The sequence below is a fragment of the Coregonus clupeaformis genome, chromosome 2, assembly GCF_020615455.1.
Source record: "Coregonus clupeaformis isolate EN_2021a chromosome 2, ASM2061545v1, whole genome shotgun sequence".
In the NCBI taxonomy this organism is placed as follows: Eukaryota; Metazoa; Chordata; class Actinopteri; order Salmoniformes; family Salmonidae; genus Coregonus; species Coregonus clupeaformis.
Window position 1 is genome coordinate 21,246,030 of NC_059193.1, and position 24,063 is coordinate 21,270,092.

At 46.8% G+C, this 24,063-nt stretch overlaps 1 protein-coding gene across 1 annotated transcript; it reads right to left on the minus strand.

The window, feature by feature from the left end:
- Positions 1-373: 373 nt before the first annotated feature.
- Positions 374-18,726, minus strand: LOC123481547 (spondin-2-like). Its single transcript, XM_045205964.1, has 6 exons — positions 18,530-18,726; positions 9,748-9,967; positions 7,771-7,991; positions 2,097-2,288; positions 1,584-1,755; positions 374-1,373 (listed from the first exon to the last, which is right to left on the minus strand). The coding sequence occupies exons 2-6, from the start codon at positions 9,965-9,967 to the stop codon at positions 1,186-1,188; spliced, it is 993 nt and encodes a 330-aa protein (XP_045061899.1). The 5' UTR covers positions 18,530-18,726; the 3' UTR covers positions 374-1,185.
- Positions 18,727-24,063: the final 5,337 nt, after the last annotated feature.

The window sequence follows — 24,063 nt, forward strand, 5'->3', positions numbered from 1 at the left end:
CATAATTCAAGGGTGTTCTTCAGTGTGACAGGAGTTTCACATTTGGACAAGGCCTTTTCATAACTAACACGTTAAGGCTGTTCAGCTCCCTTGGCATTGTCAGAAACCAAAGATCAAAGACGTTTCTATTTACAGAAAACACCTTCATATGTATTTATTTCATCATGAGTTACACAAGACACAACATAACATACAGTATATACAAAATGTGTCCTACAAATTAAAAGAGAGTAAACAGATGGGCGGCAGGTAGCTTAGTGGGTAAGAGCGTTGTGCCAGTAACCGAAAGGTCGCTGGTTCTAATCCCCGAGCCGACTAGGTGAAAAATCTGTCGATGTGCCCTTAAGCAAGGCACTTAACCCTAATTGCTCCTGTAAGTCGCTCTGGATAAGAGCGTCTGCTAAATGACGTAAATGTAAATGTAAATGTAATATAACTGCTAAAAAAAACGGTCTCCATTTTTCTTTTATAAAACCGCCTCGCTCCAACTTGGCTTGGGTTTCCTGACATGGGGTACCAGGCTATAGTTAGCCTTCAGTTGTGTCTTGTGAAAAGGGTATTTATAAATTTGTCTGTGTGGTTGTTGAATGATGGCTGTGCGCTGAGCTGAGCATCGTGTAGGATTCCCATGTAAATCAATGCCCCAGGTTCCACAAAGTAAGAGAGTATTATTTATGTGCAAGGACATACTCTACATAGCTTTGTGTCGCTCATGTCCACTGATAATGTCATTGTTCTCTTTTGTCATGTGGATGCTTGTCATGTCCACTGATAATGTCATTGTTCTCTTTTGTCATGTGGATGCTTGTCATCGGTCAACAACAGTGTTTCTTAATACAAGTCCTCAAGGAAAAGTATTGGAGGACTGGTTGGAATTTAAATTGGTAGAGTACTCTATACCAAGACCACATCAAAAAGTCAACTCCATTTAAGACTAAACTGGCATTCTGCAGTGAAAGAGTCCATTGCTTGCATTATTGTTTTCTGTTTGTGGAGTCCGGCACTGTGTATGAGTCCCAGTGTTACCTTGGAGACGGGCATGGGAGTTGCTCCAACTAGAATTTCCCCCTAAGAACAGTTCTAAGATCAGCATACCGTCCCCAACCGAATCCGAACCTTACTGGCCTAAACCTAAAATACTTTAGATCAGTGTCTAGGGGCAACTTCACCCTACTCAACCATGGGTCACTGGGGCTTCAGGCAGTTGTGTGGCGTGCACTCGGTCTGTTCCTCCAGCTCAGGACAGGGGGCTCCAGTGTTAGCCGGCCACAGGAGGATGTAGCGGGTACGGTGGCGGACCCCTCCCCTGGAGCAGGGCCCCAGACACAGACCCCAGGACGACCACAGAGACACCTCACAGTCCAAAGGTGTCTCTGAGATGTGGATAGAAAGAGAGAGGGAGAGAGAGAGAGAGAGAGAGAGAGAGAGAGAGAGAGAGAGAGAGAGAGAGAGAGAGAGAGAGAGAATGTAGTGAATGAATAACACAGAAATACACTGAATTGTGATAAACACACAGAGAGAGAGAGAGAAAGAGAGAGATTTAAAAGAGAGGCATGCACATGACCGTGTCCATGTAAACCTACCTGAGAAGTGTTGAGGGTGGATAGGTTGAGGCAGAATGTGATTGGACATGGGAGTTTGACGGGAGGATGAACGGCTCTGTCTGGTTAGCCGTATTGAGGCTATGGGCGGGAGCTCTGTGAGACGGGGGTAGTAGAAGGAGTTGGCTGGGTGGTTGGGCATCTGGGAAGTTATCTGGAAGGGGACAACAGCATATAGAAAACTGTCAACATCAAACCCTAAAACACAAAATAAAATCACAGATTATTATCGGTACTTATTAATAATTCAAAGCTGTGTGCTTGAATTGTGACATTATGTTAGTGGAAAAAACTCAATTAGGCCTACACTTTCAAGTCTTTCATGTTAGGGTAATGGTAGCAGTATACCTACATAATAGAGGGTGGCCCGCCTCCCCTATACAGGCTACGTTTGGTCTATTTAAAGCCTAGTCATTATAGAAGAAGGGGTAACCTCCATGGCCCTTTTTCCACCTAAGGTGAAAGTGAAAAGAGGGGAGAAGTCGTCTGTCTCACCCGTGTGATGTTTTCCTGGGGGACGGTGGGGTAGTTAGGTGAGGAGAACGTGAAGCCGCTGTCTGTTCCCGCGTCAAAGGGTTGGAGGTCAAGGGTCACTTCCTGTTTCCACTGGCCGCCTTCACAGAGGTTGAGACTGTCCATACCCACGAACCAATCAGGGCTGGGGATCACTTTCACCATCAGAGAGAGCTGTGTCCATAGAGAGAGGGAGGGAAGGAAAGGAGGGGGAGAGTGGGAATGAGAGAGTTTAGTTACAGTACACTATTCAGATCCTGTTTGTGTAATATTGGCTGTGCTAATAAGACAGGATTATAGCTGAAGCTAACACACACAAGGGTGGACAAAATTGGTCCTGGTTGTGTAAAACCCTGAAGTGTGTCCGCTGTTTCCTGTATGGGGTTAAATGGCCGCTATTCAGGGCTCTGGGCTGGGCTGGGCTGGGACAAGATTGGGTGGGGTGGACGGGCTTGGATGGGGGAGGATGGATGAGCTTGGTTGGGGTAGTGTGGGGGAGGATGGATGGGCTTGGATGAGGTAGTGTGGCGGAGGATGGGGAGCCAGGTAGCCTAGCTGTTAAGTGCGTTGGGCCAGTAACCGAAAGGTTGCCGGTTTGAATCCCCGAGCTGAGTAGGTGAAAAATCTGTCGATGTGCCCTTCAACAAGGCTAATTGCTCCTGTAAGTCGCTCTGGATAAGTGCTTTTGCTAAATGACTAAAATGTAATGTAAAATGATGGGCTAGGATGGGGTAGGATGGGACAGACATTAAACTAGTGCATTACGGTGGTGTGGTTTGGAAAGTTGGGCCTCTGGGAAGCAGCAACAGCAGGTAAAAGCGGATGAGGGATCCCAGTACTCAGGAGGACACAGAGAGACTATCGACATCTCTACTGTTCCATTCGCTTTAAGAGTCTGACCTCCTCATTCCCTTCGCTCATATGCCTCCGTCCTTTGCTCATATGCCTCCGTCCTTCGCTCATATGCCTCCGTCCTCCGCTCATATGCCTCCGTCCCTCGCTCATATGCCTCCGTCCTTCACTCATATGCCTCCTTCCTTTGCTCATATGCCTCCGTCCTTCGCTCACATGCCTCCGTCCCTCGCTCATATGCCTCCGTCCCTCGCTCATATGCCTCCATTCTTCCTCTCATCTTTTGAAGCCTTCTCTCAAACTGTTTTTTTCCAGGAATTCCTCCTACTTTATCAATTACCAAACTGTTCTTGGATGGTTGGGAGAAGTTGCTCTCGGAGGATGTGTTGGTACCATTCTTTATTCATGACTGTATTCTTAGGCAAAATTGTGAGTGACCCCACTTCCTTGGCTGAGTAGCAACCCCACACATGAATGGTCTCAGGATGATTTACTGTTGGCATGACACAGGACTGATGGTAGCGCTCACCTTGTCTTCTCCGGACAAGGTGTTTTCCGGCTGCCCCAAACAATCGGAAAGGGGATTCATCAGAGAAAATGACTTTACCACAGTCCTCAGCAGTCCAATCCCTGTACCTTTTGCAGAATATCAGTCTGACGCTGATGTTTTTCCTGGAGAGAAGTGGCTTCCTCGCTGCCCTTCTTGACACCAGGCCATCCTCCAAAAGTCTTCGCCTCACTGTGCGTGCAGATGCACTCACACCTGCCTGCTGCCATTCCTGAGCAAGCTCTGCACTGGTGGTGCCCCGATCCCACAGCTGAATCAACTTTAGGAGACGGTCCTGGCGCTTGCTGGACTTTCTTGGGCGCCCTGAAGCCTTCTTCACAACAATTGAACCTCTCTCCTTGAAGTTCTTGATGATCCGATAAATGGTTGATTTAGGTGCAATCTTACTAGCAGCAATATCATTGCCTGTGAAGCCCTTTTTGTGCAAAGCAATGATGATGGCCGTGTTTCCTTGCAGGTCACCATGGTTAACAGAGGAAGAACAATGATTTCAAGCACCACCCTCCTTTTAAAGCTTCCAGTCTGTTATTCTAACTCAATCAGCATGACAGAATGATCTCCAGCCTTGTCCTCGTCAACACTCATCTGTGTTAACGAGAGAATCACTGACATGATGTCAGCTGGTCCTTTTGTGGCAGGGCTGAAATGCAGTGGAAATGTTTTTGGGGGATTAAGTTAATTTTCATGGCAAAGAGGGACTTTGCAATTAATTGCAATTCATCTGATCACTCTTCATAACATCCTGGAGTATATGCAAATTGCCATCATAAAAACAGAGGCAGCAGACTTTGTGGGTTCGTTTCCCACGGGGGACCAGGATGAAAAAAAAATTATGCACTCACTAACTGTAAGTCGCTCTGGATAAGTGCGTCTGCTAAATTACTAAAATGTAAATGTAATTCTCAAAACTTTTGACCACGACATTCGGAAATTATTCAGACCCCTTGACTTTTTCCACATTTTGTTATGTTACAGCCTTATTCTAAAATTGATTAAATTGTTTTTTCCCCTCATTAATCTACACAATTCCCCATAATGACAAAACAAAAACAGTTTTTTTAGAAATGTTTGTAAATGTATATTTTTTTAAACCCTGAAATATCACATTTACATAAGTATTCAGACCCTTTACTCAGCACTTTGTTGAAGCACCTTTGGCAGCGATTACAGCCTCAAGTCTTCTTGGGTATGACGCTACAAGCTTGGCACACCTGTATATGAGGAGTTTCTCCCATTCTTCTCTGCAGATCCTCTCAAGCTCTGCCAGGTTGGATGGGGAGCGTCGCTGCACAGCTATTTTCAGGTCTCTCCAGAGATGTTCGATCGGGTTCAAGTCTGGGCTCTGGCTGGGCCACTCAAGGCTCAATTTCGAGTCTCATAGGTGGTCCTCTGTAGCTCAGCTGGTAGAGCACGGCGCTTGTAACGCCAAGGTAGTGGGTTCGATCCCCGGGACCACCCATACACAAAAAAAAATGTATGCACGCATGACTGTAAGTCGCTTTGGATAAAAGCGTCTGCTAAATGGCATATTATTATTATCATAGCAAAGGGTCTGAATACTTATGTAAATAAGGGATCTTTAAAAAAATATATATATACATTTGCAAAAAAATCTAAATACCGGTTTTTGCTTTGTTATTATGGGGTATTGTGTAGAATGATGAGGATTTTTATTTATTTAATCAATTTTAGAATAAGGCTGTAACTGTGCAGCGAGTGGGAGAACAGTGTATCTATCTTAGCACGCTCTGGCTTGATCTGTCCACGGTGGGCGCAGCGGTTTGTACTTGAAGGCCAGAGACACTCGCTGACACACACGGATACCTAATAATCACACTCGCACTCCATCTAGGCATGATCTCCCCAGGGCCCACATAATCGCAGCCTCAGGTACAGAGAATGAAAAATCCCCAACCTCAACCCACCCAAACCTGGCAGTACCAGAAGTTTAGGGGAAATATGCATTACTGTCCCATTTTCTCTGGTAGCACTAATCTGTGGAAATGCAGTGGTTTCCTCATGCAGAGTAGACTGGATTGGTTCTGGTAATTGGTGAGTTGTTCGTTGTTGTCTGGTTCCAATTATGTAGAGTGGGGTTTTATGAATTTGAAGATGAGAATCATGAGATTTTTGGAGCATTGTGAATGTGTTTGCTTAGTGGAATAGAGGATGTGTGAGAGTGGTTGTGTGTGTGTGTGTGTGTGTGTGTGTGTGTGTGTCAGGCTCCGCAACAGGATGACATACCTGAGGGGGCATTTTAAATCCATGGGGGGGCACAAATAGTATTGCTTAGAGCCCTAATAACACAAGGTAGATTGGTCCTACTGCTGTTTAAATGTACAAACATTTATTTGAAATGTAGCCGTACACATCAACAACTGTCGTTTTATAGAATAACACAAGAAAGATATGCGCCCCACTAAGACATACAAGTGTATCTGAAATGCAGTTGTAGCTGCTGTAGGCCTACACATTATTTGTGTCTACCAACACAAACAGATCAGCAACACTGTGTGTGTGTGTGTGTGTGTGAGCATGTGTGCATTAGCCTACGTGTGTTTCTCTTTGTGTATTTCCAGATACGGACAATTTGATCCATCATTGTTACGTTCCACACAAAGGTAGACACATCTCCATGCCCCCGTTCTCAGCCTTGCTGCCCACTGATCTAGAAACAGATTGGCCAAACCAGCACAAACATCACAGTCAGCACAGATCAGAGAATGGCAGACAAATGCTAGCCTTCAGTATGGGGCAGCCAGCACTGGAGGGAGATGCTTTTCATGGGGGTTGTTTGTGCTCCAGGCTCCAGGTGCAGACAGGGGGTGGAATTACTAATAAACAAACTGTTGGTCACCAGCACCACACTGTGCCTCTTCCATTTCCAAACCTCCAGGAACTACCCACCTTCCACTTCTCCCCCTCTCTTCCCCTCTCTCCACTTCTCTTCCCCTTTCCACTTCTCTCCCCTTCTCTTCCCCTCTCTCCACTTCAGTCCTCAACTAAGTGCGAGGAAAAACAAACATCCACCAGAAGCAGACAGCAGCCCCAGGCAGCCTAGAACCCACCTAGCCTGGCTAGCATCCCTCCCAGTCCCAGCCTCAGCCCCAGGCAGCCTAGAACCCACCTAGCCTGGCTAGCATCCCTCCCAGTCCCAGCCCCACCCTCATCCGGGTCATGAGTTGACTATGGATTGAGTTGAGGAGTTGTTGTTGCTTAGACTTTGTGGTGGGAGCGGAGAGCGGAACAGAGTTGATAAAGTCATGGCGTGTCCGTATATTTAGAGAGAGAGAGGAACTGGACTATGGAAAGGGTTGTGGAGAGGTTTATGGAAAGTTATAACGTGTGTGTAAATAGTGGTGTGTGTGTGTGTGTGCATGTGCGTGTTGGTTTTTCTATCCTTGTGGGGACCTAAAATCCCCCAAAGTCCCCACAATTCTCCCTTGTGGGGACATTTCCCACATCCCCATGAGGACAAGGGCTATTTTAAGCTTAGGGGTTAGGTTTAGGGTTACAATTAGGGTTAGAATTAGGGTAAGAAGTTAGGTTTAGGTTTATAGTTTGGGTTAAGGTAAGGGTTACGGAAAATAGGATTTTGAATGGAAATTAATTTTAGATCCCCACTAGGATAGAATAACAAAACGTGTGTGTGTGTGTGTGTGTGTGTGTGTGTGTGTGTGTGTGTGTGTGTGTGTCTGCCGTCTAACTTTACTATCCTTTTGGGTTCCAAAAACAAACATTTAGCCAGTCCCCAAAAGGAAAAAGGCTATTTTAGGCTTATGGGTTAGGTTTAGGGTTAGAATTAGGGTAAGGGGTTAGGATTAGGTTTACAATTAGGGTTAGAATTAGGAGTAGGAGCTAGGGTTAGGTTTAGGGTTAGGTTAAGGGTTAGGGAAAATAGGATTTTGAATGGGAATACATTTTCCGGTCCCCACTTGGATAGTAAAACCAACGTGTGTGTGTGTGTGTGTGTGTGTGTGTGTGTGTGCCTGTGTCTGTGTGTGTGTGTGTGTGTGCCTGTGTCTATGTGTGTGTGTGTGTGCCTGTGTCTATGTGTGTGTGTGCCTGTGTCTGTGTGTCTGTGTGTGCCTGTGTCTGTGTGTGTGTGTGCCTGTGTGTGTGTGTGTGTGTGCCTGTGTGTGTGTGTGTGCCTGTGTGTGTGTGCCTGTGTGTGTGTGTGCCTGTGTGTGTGTGTGTGCCTGTGTGTGTGTGCCTGTGTGTGTGTGTCATGCCTACCAGTGGGCTCCGTGGTTGCAGCAGCAGTTCTGTGGAGCTGTGCCCAATGCCAGTGGCGATGCCCGCTGTTCTGTACATGGCACCGACAGCCCGTCTCTTCCTGGCATCCTTCGCCCCCTTCACCAGCTCTACTGTCACCCCGACCTCAGCGAAGTTCTGCACCCCTATACTAGCCAGCGCCCCCTCCTGAAACAGCCGGTGCTGCTTGTTATGGGTGATAGCTGTTGGGAGAGGACAGGAAGACAGGTTCTTTTCTAATCCTCTGAAAACACATCTCTCCTTCCTTAATGTCATTATTATTTCATCTAGCATCAGTTCATCTCACTGCATTCAACATCTTTACTAATACCAAGACCTTTACGCATACCAAGATCTTTACTCATACCAAGACCTTTACTCATACTAAGATCTTTACCCCCCCTTTCTGATATCTCACAGACCCACTGTTCTCTTTACTTTGAGAGGGATGATTGCCTTTGTTCTCTCTTTGCCCTTAAGAACTGATTCTGAGTCAGATTTCTGTTCTTTGTCCTGTCACTCCCCATTATAAGCCACGCGTGACCTGGTTATAAGGCTTGCAGAGGGTCAGCCAGACGAACTAACGACCACACAGTCTCAGTCTGTCTCATAACATCTCTGCCTTACCTCACCACACGCACGCATGTACACACACACTCCCAATGCACCCAAAAAACACACATCACACACTATCCTGTTTCTCCTCAACCACTGTCACTTACACACTTAATTTAATTTCCATACTAACAGGTTTCCCACAAGCGTCAAGTCCCTGAAACTCAATAATAATACGTCACGTTTCAAATTCTTCTTGCAAATGAACGATCCCCCTCCTCAACTCCTAGACCCCTAACTCCCAAACTTTCTTCCCTTGTCCCATGTCCCTGACCCCCTGGTCCCCTCCAGTCTAAAGCCATCAGAGACATGTCCTTGTCCCCAGGGCCTACAGTATGTGTACGGTTATGGTCTCTATATGCAGAAACAGGCCATCACCCTCTGGCAGGCTGACAGGGCATGGCTGGGAGTTCTGGAAGCCAGACAAACCAACAGCGGCCACAGACAGTGATGCAGAGAGCAAGTGTGGCACCCGCACACATCTCTGGCACATACACACATCTCTGGCACATACACACATCTGCCATCCATCCATGTTGGCAAGGCAGAGCAGCAGAGCTTCCCCCCTCCCTGAGTGAGGTAAGCCATCTGACCCCACCACACCCTAAAAACCATCTTAGCCCCCATATGCCTCCAGGACCCCAGCAGCCCCCAGATGGAGAGAAGAAGGCGAGAGAGAAGGAGAGCGAGAGAGAGAGAGAGAGAGAGAGAGAGAGAGAGAGAGAGATACCCGCCCTGCATCATCTGGCAGTATTTAGCCTCACCACTCTCTCTCTTTTGAGAGGCGGGGTTTAACTGGCCAGCTGTGAGCCCTCAAACCTCGCAACACATGATCTACTATCCCTGATCAGCTCTCTGAAGGGGGGTATGACCACAAATGGAGACATGCCACTCTCAAGGCTCGACCTAAGCCTGCTGAGGACAAAGCAGCCTTTGTATTTACCTGGCCTGTCAACTCACCACAAGAGTTCCTTGAGTCTCAGTCTCTCTCTCCCCCCCTCCTCCTCCTCCTCTCTCTCTCCCTCCTCCCCCCCCTCCTCCTCTCTCTCTCTCTCTCTCAAAATAGCCCCCCTCATTCCCCCTTTTTAATTGGGAGCCCTGATGTGAAAGGACTTGAGTGATGAGTGTCCTTTCCTTTCACCAACCAGTTGTTATGAGGGGAAAAAGGCAAAGAGAGGAGGCCATTATATGTCATTGAGACACTACCAATATGGTTTGGAATACTGTAAGGAGTTTATGCTGTATGTGTTCACATCCACTTCTTTCTGATCATCAAAGGGGTTTCATGAAGTGTCTGGTAGTGGCTAGGGCCTGATTTTAGACTGAGTTGGTGGCTCATCTTACCTATGAGTTTGGACCACTGTGCAGGGGGACGGAACAGTGGGTACTGTTTAGGAAACGTCTGGGGGCTCCAGTGACCCGTAAAGACCAGGATGTAGGAGGCAGGACCTCTAGCCGTACACTCTGTCCAATTGGTCGGTCCGGCGGAGGACAGGGTGAGCTTCAGGAGCACCACCAGCAGCTGTTGCAGCCAACAAAAGGACAGGAGTTCCGATGACATCATCTAAAGTGGACACAGAGAGAAGACAAGTGTCAATCGAAAGTGTCCTCAACAGGAAAAGGGTTAGGGTTAGCGAAAATGCTCTCCTAACCTGCAACGAAAAGTCACTTCCGGTCGTAGCTGTATCGAAGTGGCATGTTTTTAGGGAGTCACGACCCTAAGACTCCAGGTCAGGATTTGGGGCAGTTCGGTAAACTGATCATCAGGTGTATGTGTGTCAGGGAAGGGGCAGTCAGAGGGCAAGGTAGAGGGTAGAGGCCATCGAACTGTTAGCATTCATCACTGTCACTGTAATGTCTGCATAAGACCCTGGTCCAAAATAAACATGGCTCACATTCTAAGGATAGACATAACGCTTGCAGACTGGCTGGGAGAGTGGCCCATACCATACAGTGGGGAAAAAAGTATTTAGTCAGCCACCAATTGTGCAAGTTCTCCCACTTAAAAAGATGAGAGAGGCCTGTAATTTTCATCATAGGTACACATCAACTATGACAGACAAAATGAGAGAAAAAAAATCCAGAAAATCCCATTGTAGGATTTTTTATGAATTTATTTGCAAATTATGGTGGAAAACAAGTATTTGGTCAATAACAAAAGTTTCTCAATACTTTGTTATATACCCTTTGTTGGCAATGACACAGGTCAAACGTTTTCTGTAAGTCTTTTCACACACTGTTGCTGGTATTTTGGCCCATTCCTCCATGCAGATCTCCTCTAGAGCAGTGATGTTTTGGGGCTGTCGCTGGGCAACACAGACTTTCAACTCCCTCCAAAGATTTTCTATGGGGTTGAGATCTGGAGACTGGCTAGGCCACTCCAGGACCTTGAAATGCTTCTTACGAAGCCACTCCTTTGTTGCCCGGGCGGTGTGTTTGGGATCATTGTCATGATAAAAGACCCAGCCACGTTTTATCTTCAATGCCCTTGCTGATGGAAGGAGGTTTTCACTCAAAATCTCACGATACATGGCCCCATTCATTCTTTCCTTTACACGGATCTGTCGTCCTGGTCCCTTTGCAGAAAAACAGCCCCAAAGCATGATGTTTCCACCCCCATGCTTCACAGTAGGTAAGGTGTTCTTTGGCTGCAACTCAGCATTCTTTGTCCTCCAAACACGACGAGTTGAGTTTTTACCAAAAAGTTCTATTTTGGTTTCATCTGACCATATGACATTCTCCCAATCCTCTTCTGGATCATCCAAATGCACTCTAGCAAACTTCAGACAGGCCTGGACATGTACTGGCTTAAGCAGGGGGACACGTCTGGCACTGCAGGATTTGAGTCCCTGGCGGCGTAGTGTGTTACTGATGGTAGGCTTTGTTACTTTGGTCCCAGCTCTCTGCAGGTCATTCACTAGGTCCCCCCGTGTGGTTCTGGGATTTTTGCTCACCGGTCTTGTGATCATTTTGACCCCACGGGGTGAGATCTTGTGTGGAGCCCCAGATTGAGGGAGATTATCAGTGGTCTTGTATGTCTTCCATTTCCTAATAATTGCTCCCACAGTTGATTTCTTCAAACCAAGCTGCTTACCTATTGCAGATTCAGTCTTCCCAGCCTGGTGCAGGTCTACAATTTTGTTTCTGGTGTCCTTTGACAGCTCTTTGGTCTTGGCCATAGTGGAGTTTGGAGTGTGACTGTTTGAGGTTGTGGACAGGTGTCTTTTATACTGATAACATGTTCAAACAGGTGCCATTAATACAGGTAACGAGTGGAGGACAGAGGAGCCTCTTAAAGAAGAAGTTACAGGTCTGTGAGAGCCAGAAATCTTGCTTGTTTGTAGGTGACCAAATACTTATTTTCCACCATAATTTGCAAATAAATTCATAAAAAATCCTACAATGTGATTTTCTGGATTTTTTCCCCTCAATTTGTCTGTCATAGTTGACGTGTACCTATGATGAAAATTACAGGCCTCTCTCATCTTTTTAAGTGGGAGAACATGCACAATTGGTGGCTGACTAAATACTTTTCCCCCCCACTGTATATGAACATTGTTTGTCTACAAAGACATCTGGCTGGGAGAGACATCTGTGTACATGCAGGTGCACATGCATGTGAGCGTACTGTTTATGCATGTGCATATACTGTATGTGTGTGTGTGTCCCAGTTCCCTGTACTCTGCCATTGTCCAGCAGGGCTTTAGCAGGTTTATGATGCTCCTGGAGATGATGTAAATCAGCTGTTCTGCCTGAGCCACGCTGCATGTCCCTCTGTCCCCCGCCCCTCTGTCCCCCGCCCTCATCCCTACCTTCCCCCCATAGCCTAGCCCCTATCCTGATTTACCGCCCTGTTTATTAGGCAGGTAGAATTAAAATAACAGAATAAGGTTATTTTCAGTGTGTGTAAATGTGTGCGTGAGTGTGTGTGTGTATGCATTTTGGGTGCCTGTGTCTGTATGTGTGTTTGCATGCATGCATACTGTCCACACTAGGGTGTGTGTAGGCAGCATGGTTTCCGCTCTGTACAGTGAGGGAATAGACTATGACTACATTGGCGCTTCCTTCTCTCTGTCATAGTCTGAATATTGACCGTCCTGGACCAAAGCAGGACTGAAGAGGGGAAAGTGGTTTTGCAGCTTATTCTCAGACTGCCCTCAGAGTGTCTATGGCTGCATCCCAAATGGCACTCTATTCCCAATGTAGTGCACTGCTTTGGACCAGAGACCTATAGAGAGTGAGTAGTGCACTATGTAGGGAATAGGGTGCCATTTGGGACGCTTCCTATGTGTGTGGCTAATGTGACCAGTCCCTTCTCTCTGCAGTATTGGCTAATGTGACCAGTCCCTTCTCTCTGCAGTATTGGCTAATGAGACCAGTCCCTTCTCCCTGCAGTATTGGCTAATGTGACCAGTCCCTTCTCCCTGCAGTATTGGCTAATGAGACCAGTCCCTTCTCCCTGCAGTATTGGCTAATGTGACCAGTCCCTTCTCCCTGCAGTATTGGCTAATGTGACCAGTCCCTTCTCCCTGCAGTATTGGCTAATGAGACCAGTCCCTTCTCTCTGCAGTATTGGCTAATGAGACCAGTCCCTTCTCTCTGCAGTATTGGCTAATGTGACCAGTCCCTTCTCCCTGCAGTATTGGCTAATGAGACCAGTCCCTTCTCTCTGCAGTATTGGCTAATGTGACCAGTCCCTTCTCCCTGCAGTATTGGCTAATGTGACCAGTCCCTTCTCTCTGCAGTATTGGCTAATGAGACCAGTCCCTTCTCCCTGCAGTACTGGCTAATGAGACCAGTCCCTTCTCCCTGCAGTATTGGCTAATGAGACCAGTCCCTTCTCTCTGCAGTATTGGCTAATGTGACCAGTCCCTTCTCCCTGCAGTATTGGCTAATGAGACCAGTCCCTTCTCCCTGCAGTACTGGCTAATGTGACCAGTCCCTTCTCCCTGCAGTATTGGCTAATGTGACCAGTCCCTTCTCCCTGCAGTATTGGCTAATGTGACCAGTCCCTTCTCCCTGCAGTATTGGCTAATGTGACCAGTCCCTTCTCTCTGCAGTATTGGCTAATGAGACCAGTCCCTTCTCCCTGCAGTATTGGCTAATGTGACCAGTCCCTTCTCTCTGCAGTATTGGCTAATGAGACCAGTCCCTTCTCCCTGCAGTATTGGCTAATGTGACCAGTCCCTTCTCTCTGCAGTATTGGCTAATGTGACCAGTCCCTTCTCTCTGCAGTATTGGCTAATGAGACCAGTCCCTTCTCCCTGCAGTATTGGCTAATGTGACCAGTCCCTTCTCTCTGCAGTATTGGCTAATGAGACCAGTCCCTTCTCCCTGCAGTATTGGCTAATGTGACCAGTCCCTTCTCTCTGCAGTATTGGCTAATGAGACCAGTCCCTTCTCCCTGCAGTATTGGCTAATGTGACCAGTCCCTTCTCTCTGCAGTATTGGCTAATGAGACCAGTCCCTTCTCCCTGCAGTATTGGCTAATGTGACCAGTCCCTTCTCTCTGCAGTATTGGCTAATGAGACCAGTCCCTTCTCCCTGCAGTATTGGCTAATGTGACCAGTCCCTTCTCTCTGCAGTATTGGCTAATGAGACCAGTCCCTTCTCCCTGCAGTATTGGCTAATGTGACCAGTCCCTTCTCTCTGCAGTATTGGCTAATGAGACCAGTCCCTTCTCTCTGCAGTATTGGCTAATGAGACCAGTCCCTTCTCTCTGCAGTATTGGCTAATGTGACCAGTCCCTTCTCCCTGCAGTATTGGCTAATGTGACCAGTCCCTTCTCTCTGCAGTATTGGCTAATGAGACCAGTCCCTTCTCTCTGCAGTATTGGCTAATGAGACCAGTCCCTTCTCCCTGCAGTATTGGCTAATGAGACCAGTCCCTTCTCCCTGCAGTATTGGCTAATGTGACCAGTCCCTTCTCCCTGCAGTATTGGCTAATGAGACCAGTCCCTTCTCTCTGCAGTATTGGCTAATGTGACCAGTCCCTTCTCTCTGCAGTATTGGCTAATGTGACCAGTCCCTTCTCCCTACAGTACTGGTACAGCGGAGCTACAGCTGCTGAGATGATCAGATGACAGAACTGTGCGATCAAAGCAGGTTCCTCTCTGCCTCCATACTCATGGTATTTTTATGGTTGCCTGTTAAACTTTGCGGTTCATAATATAGGTTTAGATGGAAAAGGGAATGGGTAACATGCTGACATATACGGCTGCAGACAGTGACCTATCGCTGCAGCCTACTCGTGATACGCCACGAGAAAAACAGTCGAGTTTTGGAGCAGCCTACATTAGAGGTAACAATATCTGGCACTAGAAATAGGATTCAGGGACAATGTGTTGTATGATGGGTTTGTGTGTGTGTGTGTGTGTGTGTGTGTGTGTGTGTGTGTGTGTGTGTGTGTGCTCGTTTGAACTGTCTGCATTCTGTGCCTGCCAGCTGTTTATGGGGCTCAGACATGTTAACCTATAGAAACATCATATACCATGCAGGTCTGTTAACCTATAGAAACATCATATACCATGCAGATATGTTAACCTATAGAAACATCATATACCATGCAGATATGTTAACCTATAGAAACATAATATACCATGCAACGACCTTTCAATATCCCTCTCCCTTTCCCTCTGGAGTCTAGACAGTGGCAATGGAAAGTTGTTTGGTGCAAATCTCTCAACAACCAGTATGCCATCGTATGGGACTGATATGAATCTCTTTAACTGACGTTAGAAATATAAGGGCTGGTAGTGCAGTCAGGACAGGATGAAATATACCAGTAACTGACTCACCAAGATTAACACACCACAGACCACTGACACACCACAGACCACTAACACACCACAGACGACTGATACAGCACAGACCACTGATACAGCACAGACCACTGATAGAGCACAGACCACTAACACACCACAGACCACTGATATACCACAGACCATTAACACACCACAGACCACTGATACAGCACAGACCACTGATACAGCACAGACCACTAACACACCACAGACCACTAACACACCACAGACCACTGACACACCAGAGACAGACCACAGACCACAGACCACTGACACACCACATACATACCACAGACAGGCCACAGACCACTGACACACCACAGACCACTAACACACCACAGACCACTGACACAGCACAGACATACCACAGACAAACCACAGACAGGCCACATACCACTGACACACCACTGACACACCACAGACACAGCACAGACATACCACTGACCACTGACACACCAGAGACAGACCACAGACCACTGACAGACCACAGATCACTGACACACCACAGATCATTGACACACCACAGACCCACCATAGACCACTGACACAGACAAACAGTCACAGCACCAACACATTCATTATCATCAGCCAACTCAGACACATCCCAGACAGCCTCAAACTCAGACACATCCCAGACAGCCTCATACTCAGACACATCCCAGACAGCCTCATACTCAGACACATCCCAGACAGCCTCATACTCAGACACATCCCAGACAGCCTCATACTCAGACACATCCCAGACAGCCTCATACTCAGACTCATACTCAGACACATCCCAGACAGCCTCATACTCAGACACATCCCAGACAGCCTCATACTCAGACTCATACTCAGACACATCCCAGACAGCCTCATACTCAGACACATCCCAGACAGCCTCATACTCAGACACATCCCAGACAGCCTCATACTCAGACACATCCCAGACAGCCTCATACTCAGACACATCCCAGACAGCCTCATACTCAGACACATCCCAGACAGCCTCATACTCAGACACATCCCAGACAGCCTCATACTCAGACTCATACTCAGACACATCCCAGACAGCCTCATACTCAGACACATCCCAGACAGCCTCATACTCAGACACATCCCAGACAGACTCATACTCAGACACATCCCAGACAGCCTCATACTCAGACACATCCCAGACAGCCTCATACTCAGACACATCCCAGACAGACTCATACTCAGACTCATACTCAGACACATCCCAGACAGCCTCATACTCAGACACATCCCAGACAGCCTCATACTCAGACACATCCCAGACAGCCTCATACTCAGACACACCCAGACAGCCTCATACTCAGACACATCCCGACACAGCCCAGACACATCCCAGACAGACTCATACTCAGACACATCCCAGACAGCCTCATACTCAGACACATCCCAGACAGCCTCATACTCAGACACATCCCAGACAGCCTCATACTCAGACACATCCCAGACAGCCTCATACTCAGACACATCCAAGACAGACTCATACTCAGACACATCCCAGACAGCCTCATACTCAGACACATCCCAGACAGCCTCATACTCAGACACATCCCAGACAGACTCATACTCAGACACATCCCAGACAGCCTCATACTCAGACTCATACTCAGACACATCCCAGACAGCCTCATACTCAGACTCATACTCAGACACATCCCAGACAGCCTCATACTCAGACACACAGCTACAGTAAACATGCATGAGTTCAGGGGACACAGGGGACACACTAACAGACGTAGACACAGCGGTTTGTCTGGGTTTCTCTGGGGCACAACACAATAAAATGTGGAGTGGTGCCAAACAGAGTGCCTGTGGTCATTCGGGCTCTTACACTGTGTAGTTACACCAACCTCATGCAGTGCAGGGCTCTGTCACACACACACACACACACACCATTAAAGGAGGTCATATTATTACTCTCTTCCAAATGCAAGCTGAAGACATACCACAGTGTGGACAGTGCAGGCAGGAGTTTACAGAAAGTGAAATGGGAGAAGTGCAGATAAATGCAGGCTGGGTTTGGAGAGAGAGAGAGAGAAAGAGAGAGAGAGAGAGAGAGAGAGACAGGAGAGAGAGAGAGAGAGAGAGAGGGGGGGAGAGAGAGAGAGGAAGGAGAGAGAGAGACAGAGAGAGAGACAGACAGACAGACAGACAGACAGACAGACAGACAGACAGACAGAGACAGAGACAGAGACAGAGAGAGACATACTGTACCATCCCACATACTGTACCAATCCACATACTATACCATCCCACATACTGTACCATCCCACATACTGTACCATCCCACATACTATACCATCCCACATACTGTATCATCCCACATGCTGTACCATCCCACATACTGTACCATCCCACATACTGTACCATCCCACATACTGTACCATCCCACATACTATACCATCCCACATACTGTACCATCCCACATACTGTACCAACCCACATACTATACCATCCCACATACTGTACCATCCCACATACTATACCATCCCACATACTATACCATCCCACATACTATACCATCCCACATACTGTACCATCCCACATACTGTACCAACCCACATACTATACCATCCCACATACTGTACCATCCCACATACTATACCATCCCACATACTGTACCATCCCACATACTGTACCAACCCACATACTATACCATCCCACATACTGTACCATCCCACATACTGTACCAACCCACATACTATACCATCCCACATACTATACCATCCCACATACTGTACCATCCCACATACTGTACCATCCCACATACTGTACCATCCCACATACTATACCATCCCACATACTGTACCATCCCACATACTGTACCATCCCACATACTGTACCATCCCACATACTGTACCATCCCACATACTATACCAATCCACATACTGTACCGACACACATACTGCAAATACAGACTCACGCACACAGGGATGCACAAATACAGACTCACGCACACAGGGATGCACAAATACAGACGCACGCACACAGGGATGCACAAATACAGACTCACACACACAGGGATGCACAAATACAGACTCACGCACACAGGGATGCACAAATACAGACTCACACACACAGGGATGCACAAATACAGACTCACACACACAGGGATGCACAAATACAGACTCACACACACAGGGATGCACAAATACAGACTTACACACAAATATAAAAACATTTAGAGACGTGCAGTTGGTACCGGTACATACACACACACACACAGAGAACCACACATTCATGCTGACTAATACTCATGCTGGTACTCAGTGTCTGAATGGAGCCTTAACGGCTACAGATTGAGTTTCTTACCTGGTCAGAACGAGTCGGACAGTGACAGAGAATATATCAGCAAGACTGCAGGACAGCTCAGGAATACTCAGCTCCAGCCACTCTCTCTCTTCTTCTCTCTCTCTCTCTCTCTATACTCTGTGTGGTTGCAGGATCAGGGACCTTATCAGTCTTTCTCCCTCACTCTCTTCTATCTCTCTCCAGATCTACCTTTCTACCACCCTCCTCCTTCATCATATCCCCTTGTATTCCCCCTTTCTCCTCCCCCCTCTCTCTCTTTGGCTTTCTCTCCCCCTACCTCTCCTTGTATGGAAAGGCAGTGCACAGCCCCCCCCAAAGTATCTATCTCTCTTTCTCCCTCCCTCTCATTCTCTCCCACTCTCTGTGTGTACACACAACTTCTACCACTGTCTCTCTGTAAACTCAGTAACCCCTAACCTCATATTGCTGACGAGGTAATGAACACCATGTTACCCACAACTTAATAGATCTTACTTGGCAGTCAGTGCATTCCTATTGTACAGTATTTCCGTTTTCCATGAACCATTTAACTGTTACAGTTGGAGCAGAGAAATCCCAATAGTCTGGTTGTTTAATGATGACAGATCAGCAGTCTGGCTATGGAAAAGAGATGTCCATGTAATAATCCATGGAGCAGGGCTGAGTCTTAGTGGTCAATCCACTGGACAAACTTCCTCTGGTCAGTGAAGTGAAGGAGAGCGGGTTAAAGTATGTCTGTCTGTGTCTTGAAATAACTATTCCCCCCACAGCTGGCAAACACATGGACAACGTATTACTGCTCCACTACTGAGCTGGCTATTGATCCATGTGTTGGGGCTCAGTATGAAGCTCAGTGTGAATGAGCCTACCTCAAAGATCAGGGTGTAAGACTGGGCTTATCCCACAGCTAAGGATGGTCCTTCTCCTAAACTGTTCTATGATGGAATGATGAGAAGCAGCCTGGGTTACTGGACCACTATTGCCTCACAGTGAACCCTCTATTAGGAAACAACTGGAAGCGAGAAGGTGAGGAGGAAGAGGAGAGATAGATGGAGGAATGATTTAAGCCAAAGAATGTTCCACACTTATCTTCCATCGCTCCTTGTTTCTCTCTATCTCCATTTCTCCTCCTTTCACTCCATCCCTCTCTCTCGTTTTATCCCCTCTTCTCTCTCCCCCTCTCAAGCCCTCTTTACCCCCCCAATCTCCCTCTCTCCACCAGGTTTCATCTCTCCTCTGACCTTCTCTCTTGCTGAATGTAGGTTACGGGAAAACCTAGACTTCCCCTGCCCGCTGATTAATGACAGAGATGGGCGTCCACACTGGCTGACTCACATTGGCCTAAAGGAGAACGTCTCACACACACAGGGCCTTCGGAAAGTATTCAGACCCCATGACTTTTTCCAAATTTTGTTAGGTTACAGCCTTATTCTAAAATTGATTAAATAGTTTTTTCCCCCCTCATCAATCTACACACAAAACCCCATAATGACAAAGCAAAAACAGGTCAACAAATTCCTGCTAATTTATTACAAATAAAAAACAGAATTACATTTACATAAGTACTCAGAACTTTTACTCAGTACTTTGTTGAAGCACCTTTGGCAGCATCGAGTCTTTCTGGGTATGATGCTACAAGCTTGGCACACCTGTATTTGGGGAGTTTCTCCCATTCTTCTCTGCAGTTCATCTCAAACTTTGTCAGGTTGGATGGTGAGTGTTGCTGCACAACTATTTTCAGGTCTCTCCAGAGATGTTCGATCGGGTTCAAGTCCGGGCTCTGGCTGGGCCACTCAAGGACATTCAGAGACCCGAAGCCACTCCTGTGTTGTCTTGGCTGTGTGCTTAGGGTCGTTGTCCAGTTGGAAGGTGAACCTTCGCCCCAGTCTGAAGTCCTGAGCGCTCTGGAGCAGCTTTCATCAAGGATCTCTCTGTACTTTGCTCCGTTCATCTTTGCCTCGATCCTACTAGTCTCCCAGTCCCTGCCGCTGAAAAACATCCCCACAGCATGATGCTGCCACCACCATGCTTCACCGTAGGGATGGTGCCAGGTTTCCTCCAGACGTGACGCTTGGCATTCAGGCCAAAGAGTTAAATCTTGGTTTAATCAGACCAGAGAATCTTGAGGTGCCTTTTGGCAAACTCCAAGTGGGCTGTCATGTGCCTTTTGCTGAGGAGTGGCTTCCGTCTGGTCACTCTACCATAAAGGCCTAATTGGTGGAGTGCTGCAGAGATGGTTGTCCTTCTGGAAGGTTCTCCCATCTCCACAGAGGAACTCTGTCACCTCCCTGACCAAGACCCTTTCCCCCCCGATTGCTCAGTTTGGCTGGGCGGCCAGCTCTAGGAAGAGTCTTGGTGGTTCCAAACTTCTTCCATTTAAGAATGATGGAAGCCACTGTGTTCTTGGGGACCTTCAATACTAAAGAAATGTTTTGGTACACTTCCCCAGATCTGTGCCTCGACACAATCCTGTCTCGGAGCTCTACGGACAATTCCTTTGACCTCATGGCTTGCTTTGTGCTCTGACATGCACTGTCAACTATGGAACCTTATATAGACAGGTGTGTGCCTTTCCAAATCATGTCCAATCAATTGAATCTACCACAGGTGGACTTCAATGAAGTTGTAGAAACATCTCAAGGATGATCAATGGAAACAGGATGCACTTGAGCTCAATTTCGAGTCTCATAGTAAAAAGTCTGAATACTTTTCTATTTTTTTTGTATAAATTTGCAAAAATGTCTAAATACCTGTTTTCGCTTTGTCATTATTTGGTATTGTGTGTAGATTGCTGAGGATGATTATTTTTTAAATCCATTTTAGAATAAGGCTGAAACGTAACAAAATGTTGAAAAAGTCAATGGGTCAGAATACTTTCCGAAGGCACTGTACATTTACACACACACAGAGACATGCACACCAAACACACACACGCATAAAAAACTGCAACATACACACCGGCACTGAACATCATACTGGCCTGTGACAGCAGAATGAGGACTTCCACAGAGCAGTTTACCACTTGCCGCACGTCACACATACTCTAAACAATTGATATCGAACCGGCACACACATCGATAGGCATACACATACACACACACACACACACAGTCCCCTCGTCAAACACTCACTAACACTTGCCAAGTAAAAGTGCCAGAAGCCAATTGAGAGAATAACATTGAAAAACAATGTCTGGTGCCATAACCACATCAGCTGGGTTTATGCCATACTAGCCACAGCTGGAGTTTAGGGTTCAGAACTCCATTATTGAGACACCCTAATAAAGGATAGCAGGGATGGAGAAAGTAGGCCAGATACAATGTTGTAGTTGTTATCGGAAATAAACACAGAACTCTACCAATGTGACCCCTGATGATGTCATCTCCAAGCCATCCATTGTAAAGACTAATATTTAGATGGGGGATGGGTAAATATTAGCTGTCTCATCTTTGGGTTGCTAAAACAATCCCTGGATTGAACGTTTCAATCTCACTTAGACAATATAACCTTCCACAGCTTACCTCATCCATGGAGCTTCTCTCTAGGGCTCCTGGCCCTAGGCTCGACCAGTGGATCCCAAATGTTTTTTTTATTACTGACCTACCTAAAGCTTTTTATAAGTAAAGCTAGTTAGTAAACAAAACAGAGGTTTCTAGCTGACAGGATGTAGTCTGGTCTTCAGTGACAACCCCAAAATAAATACCCTATTTCCCATCATATGACCCCAACCCTCCATGACAGTAACCAATCAACTTCCCTAAAGTCCATTTTTACAGGTCCACCAATGTATTCCAAGGTTGCATTGATGTCTCTGGGGATCAGCATTCCCCCACCCCCTGTATAACACACACAAGCGCCAGATAAATATCCTGGTCCAGGGTCAGTGTGGGGTCTGACAGGGGAATGCAGCACCAGGGCTGGGGATAGAGGACAGAGAGCAGAGCAGCCCAGTCTGTTGCACAACAACCAGCTCTGAGTGGGAAACAGTGAGCACAGAGGCCAGTGAATCAGCCTGTTAAAAATATGTTTTCTCCCCGGGCCTCCGTCAGAAAAGAGTTTGTTACGCAACCTGCTCTCCCCCTGGCGAAGGCTTCTCACGAAAGCAGTGTGGTTGGCACCCCAACAGTGACTATACAGGAAGAGAGCTCAATGACCGTAACACACTCATATTTTTTTATTTTACCTTTATTTAACCAGGTAAGCCAGTTGAGAACAAGTTCTCATTTACAACTGCGACCTGGCCAAGATAAAGCAAAGCAGTGCGATAAAAACAACAACACAGAGTTACATATGGGGTAAAACAAAACATAAAGTCAAAAATACAACAGAAAATATATATACAGTGTGTGCAAATGTAGCAAGTTATGGAGGTAAGGCAATAAATAGGCTATAGTGCAAAATAATTACAATTAGTATTAACACTGGAATGATAGATGTGCAAGAGATGATGTGCAAATAGAGATACTGGGGTGCAAATTAGCAAAATAAATAACAATATGGGGATGAGGTAGTTGGGTGGGCTAATTTCAGATGGGCTGTGTACAGGTGCAGTGATCGGTAAGGTGCTCTGACAACTGATGCTTAAAGTTAGTGAGGGAGATAAGAGTCTCCAGCTTCAGAGATTTTTGAAATTCGTTCCAATCATTGGCAGCATAGAACTGGAAGGAATGGCGGCCAAAGGAGGTGTTGGCTTTGGGGATGACCAGTGAGATATACCTGCTGGAACGCATACTACGGGTGGGTGTTGCTATGGTGACCAATGAGCTAAGATACGGCGGGGATTTGCCTAGCAGTGATTTATAGATGGCCTGGAGCCAGTGGGTTTGGCGACGAATATGTAGTGAGGACCAGCCAACAAGAGCGTACAGGTCACAGTGGTGGGTAGTATATGGGGCTTTGGTGACAAAACGGATGGCACTGTGATAGACTACATCCAATTTGCTGAGTAGTGTTGGAGGCTATTTTGTAAATGACATCAAGTCAAGGATCGGTAGGATAGTCAGTTTTACGAGGGCATGTTTGGCAGCATGAGTGAAGGAGGCTTTGTTGCGAAATAGGAAGCCGATTCTAGATTTTACTTTGGATTGGAGATTCTTAATGTGAGTCTGGAAGGAGAGTTTACAGTCTAACCAGACACCTAGGTATTTGTAGTTGTCCACATACTCTAGGTCAGACCCGCCGAGAGTAGTGATTCTAGTCGGGCGGGCGGGTGCAAGCAGCGTTCGATTGAAGAGCATGCATTTCATTTTACTAGCGTTTAAGAGCAGTTGGAGGCCACAGAAGGAGTGTTGTATGGCATTGAAGCTCGTTTGGAGGTTTGTTAACACAGTGTCCAATGAAGGGCCAGATGTATACAAAATGGTGTCGTCTGCGTAGAGGTGGATCTGAGAGTCACCAGCAGCAAGAGCGACATCATTGATATACACGAAGAAAAGAGTCGGCCCAAGAATTAAACCCTGTGGCACCCCCATAGAGACTGCCAGAGGTCCAGACAACAGGCCCTCCGATTTGACACATTGAGCTCTATCTGAGAAGTAGTTGGTGAACCAGGCGAG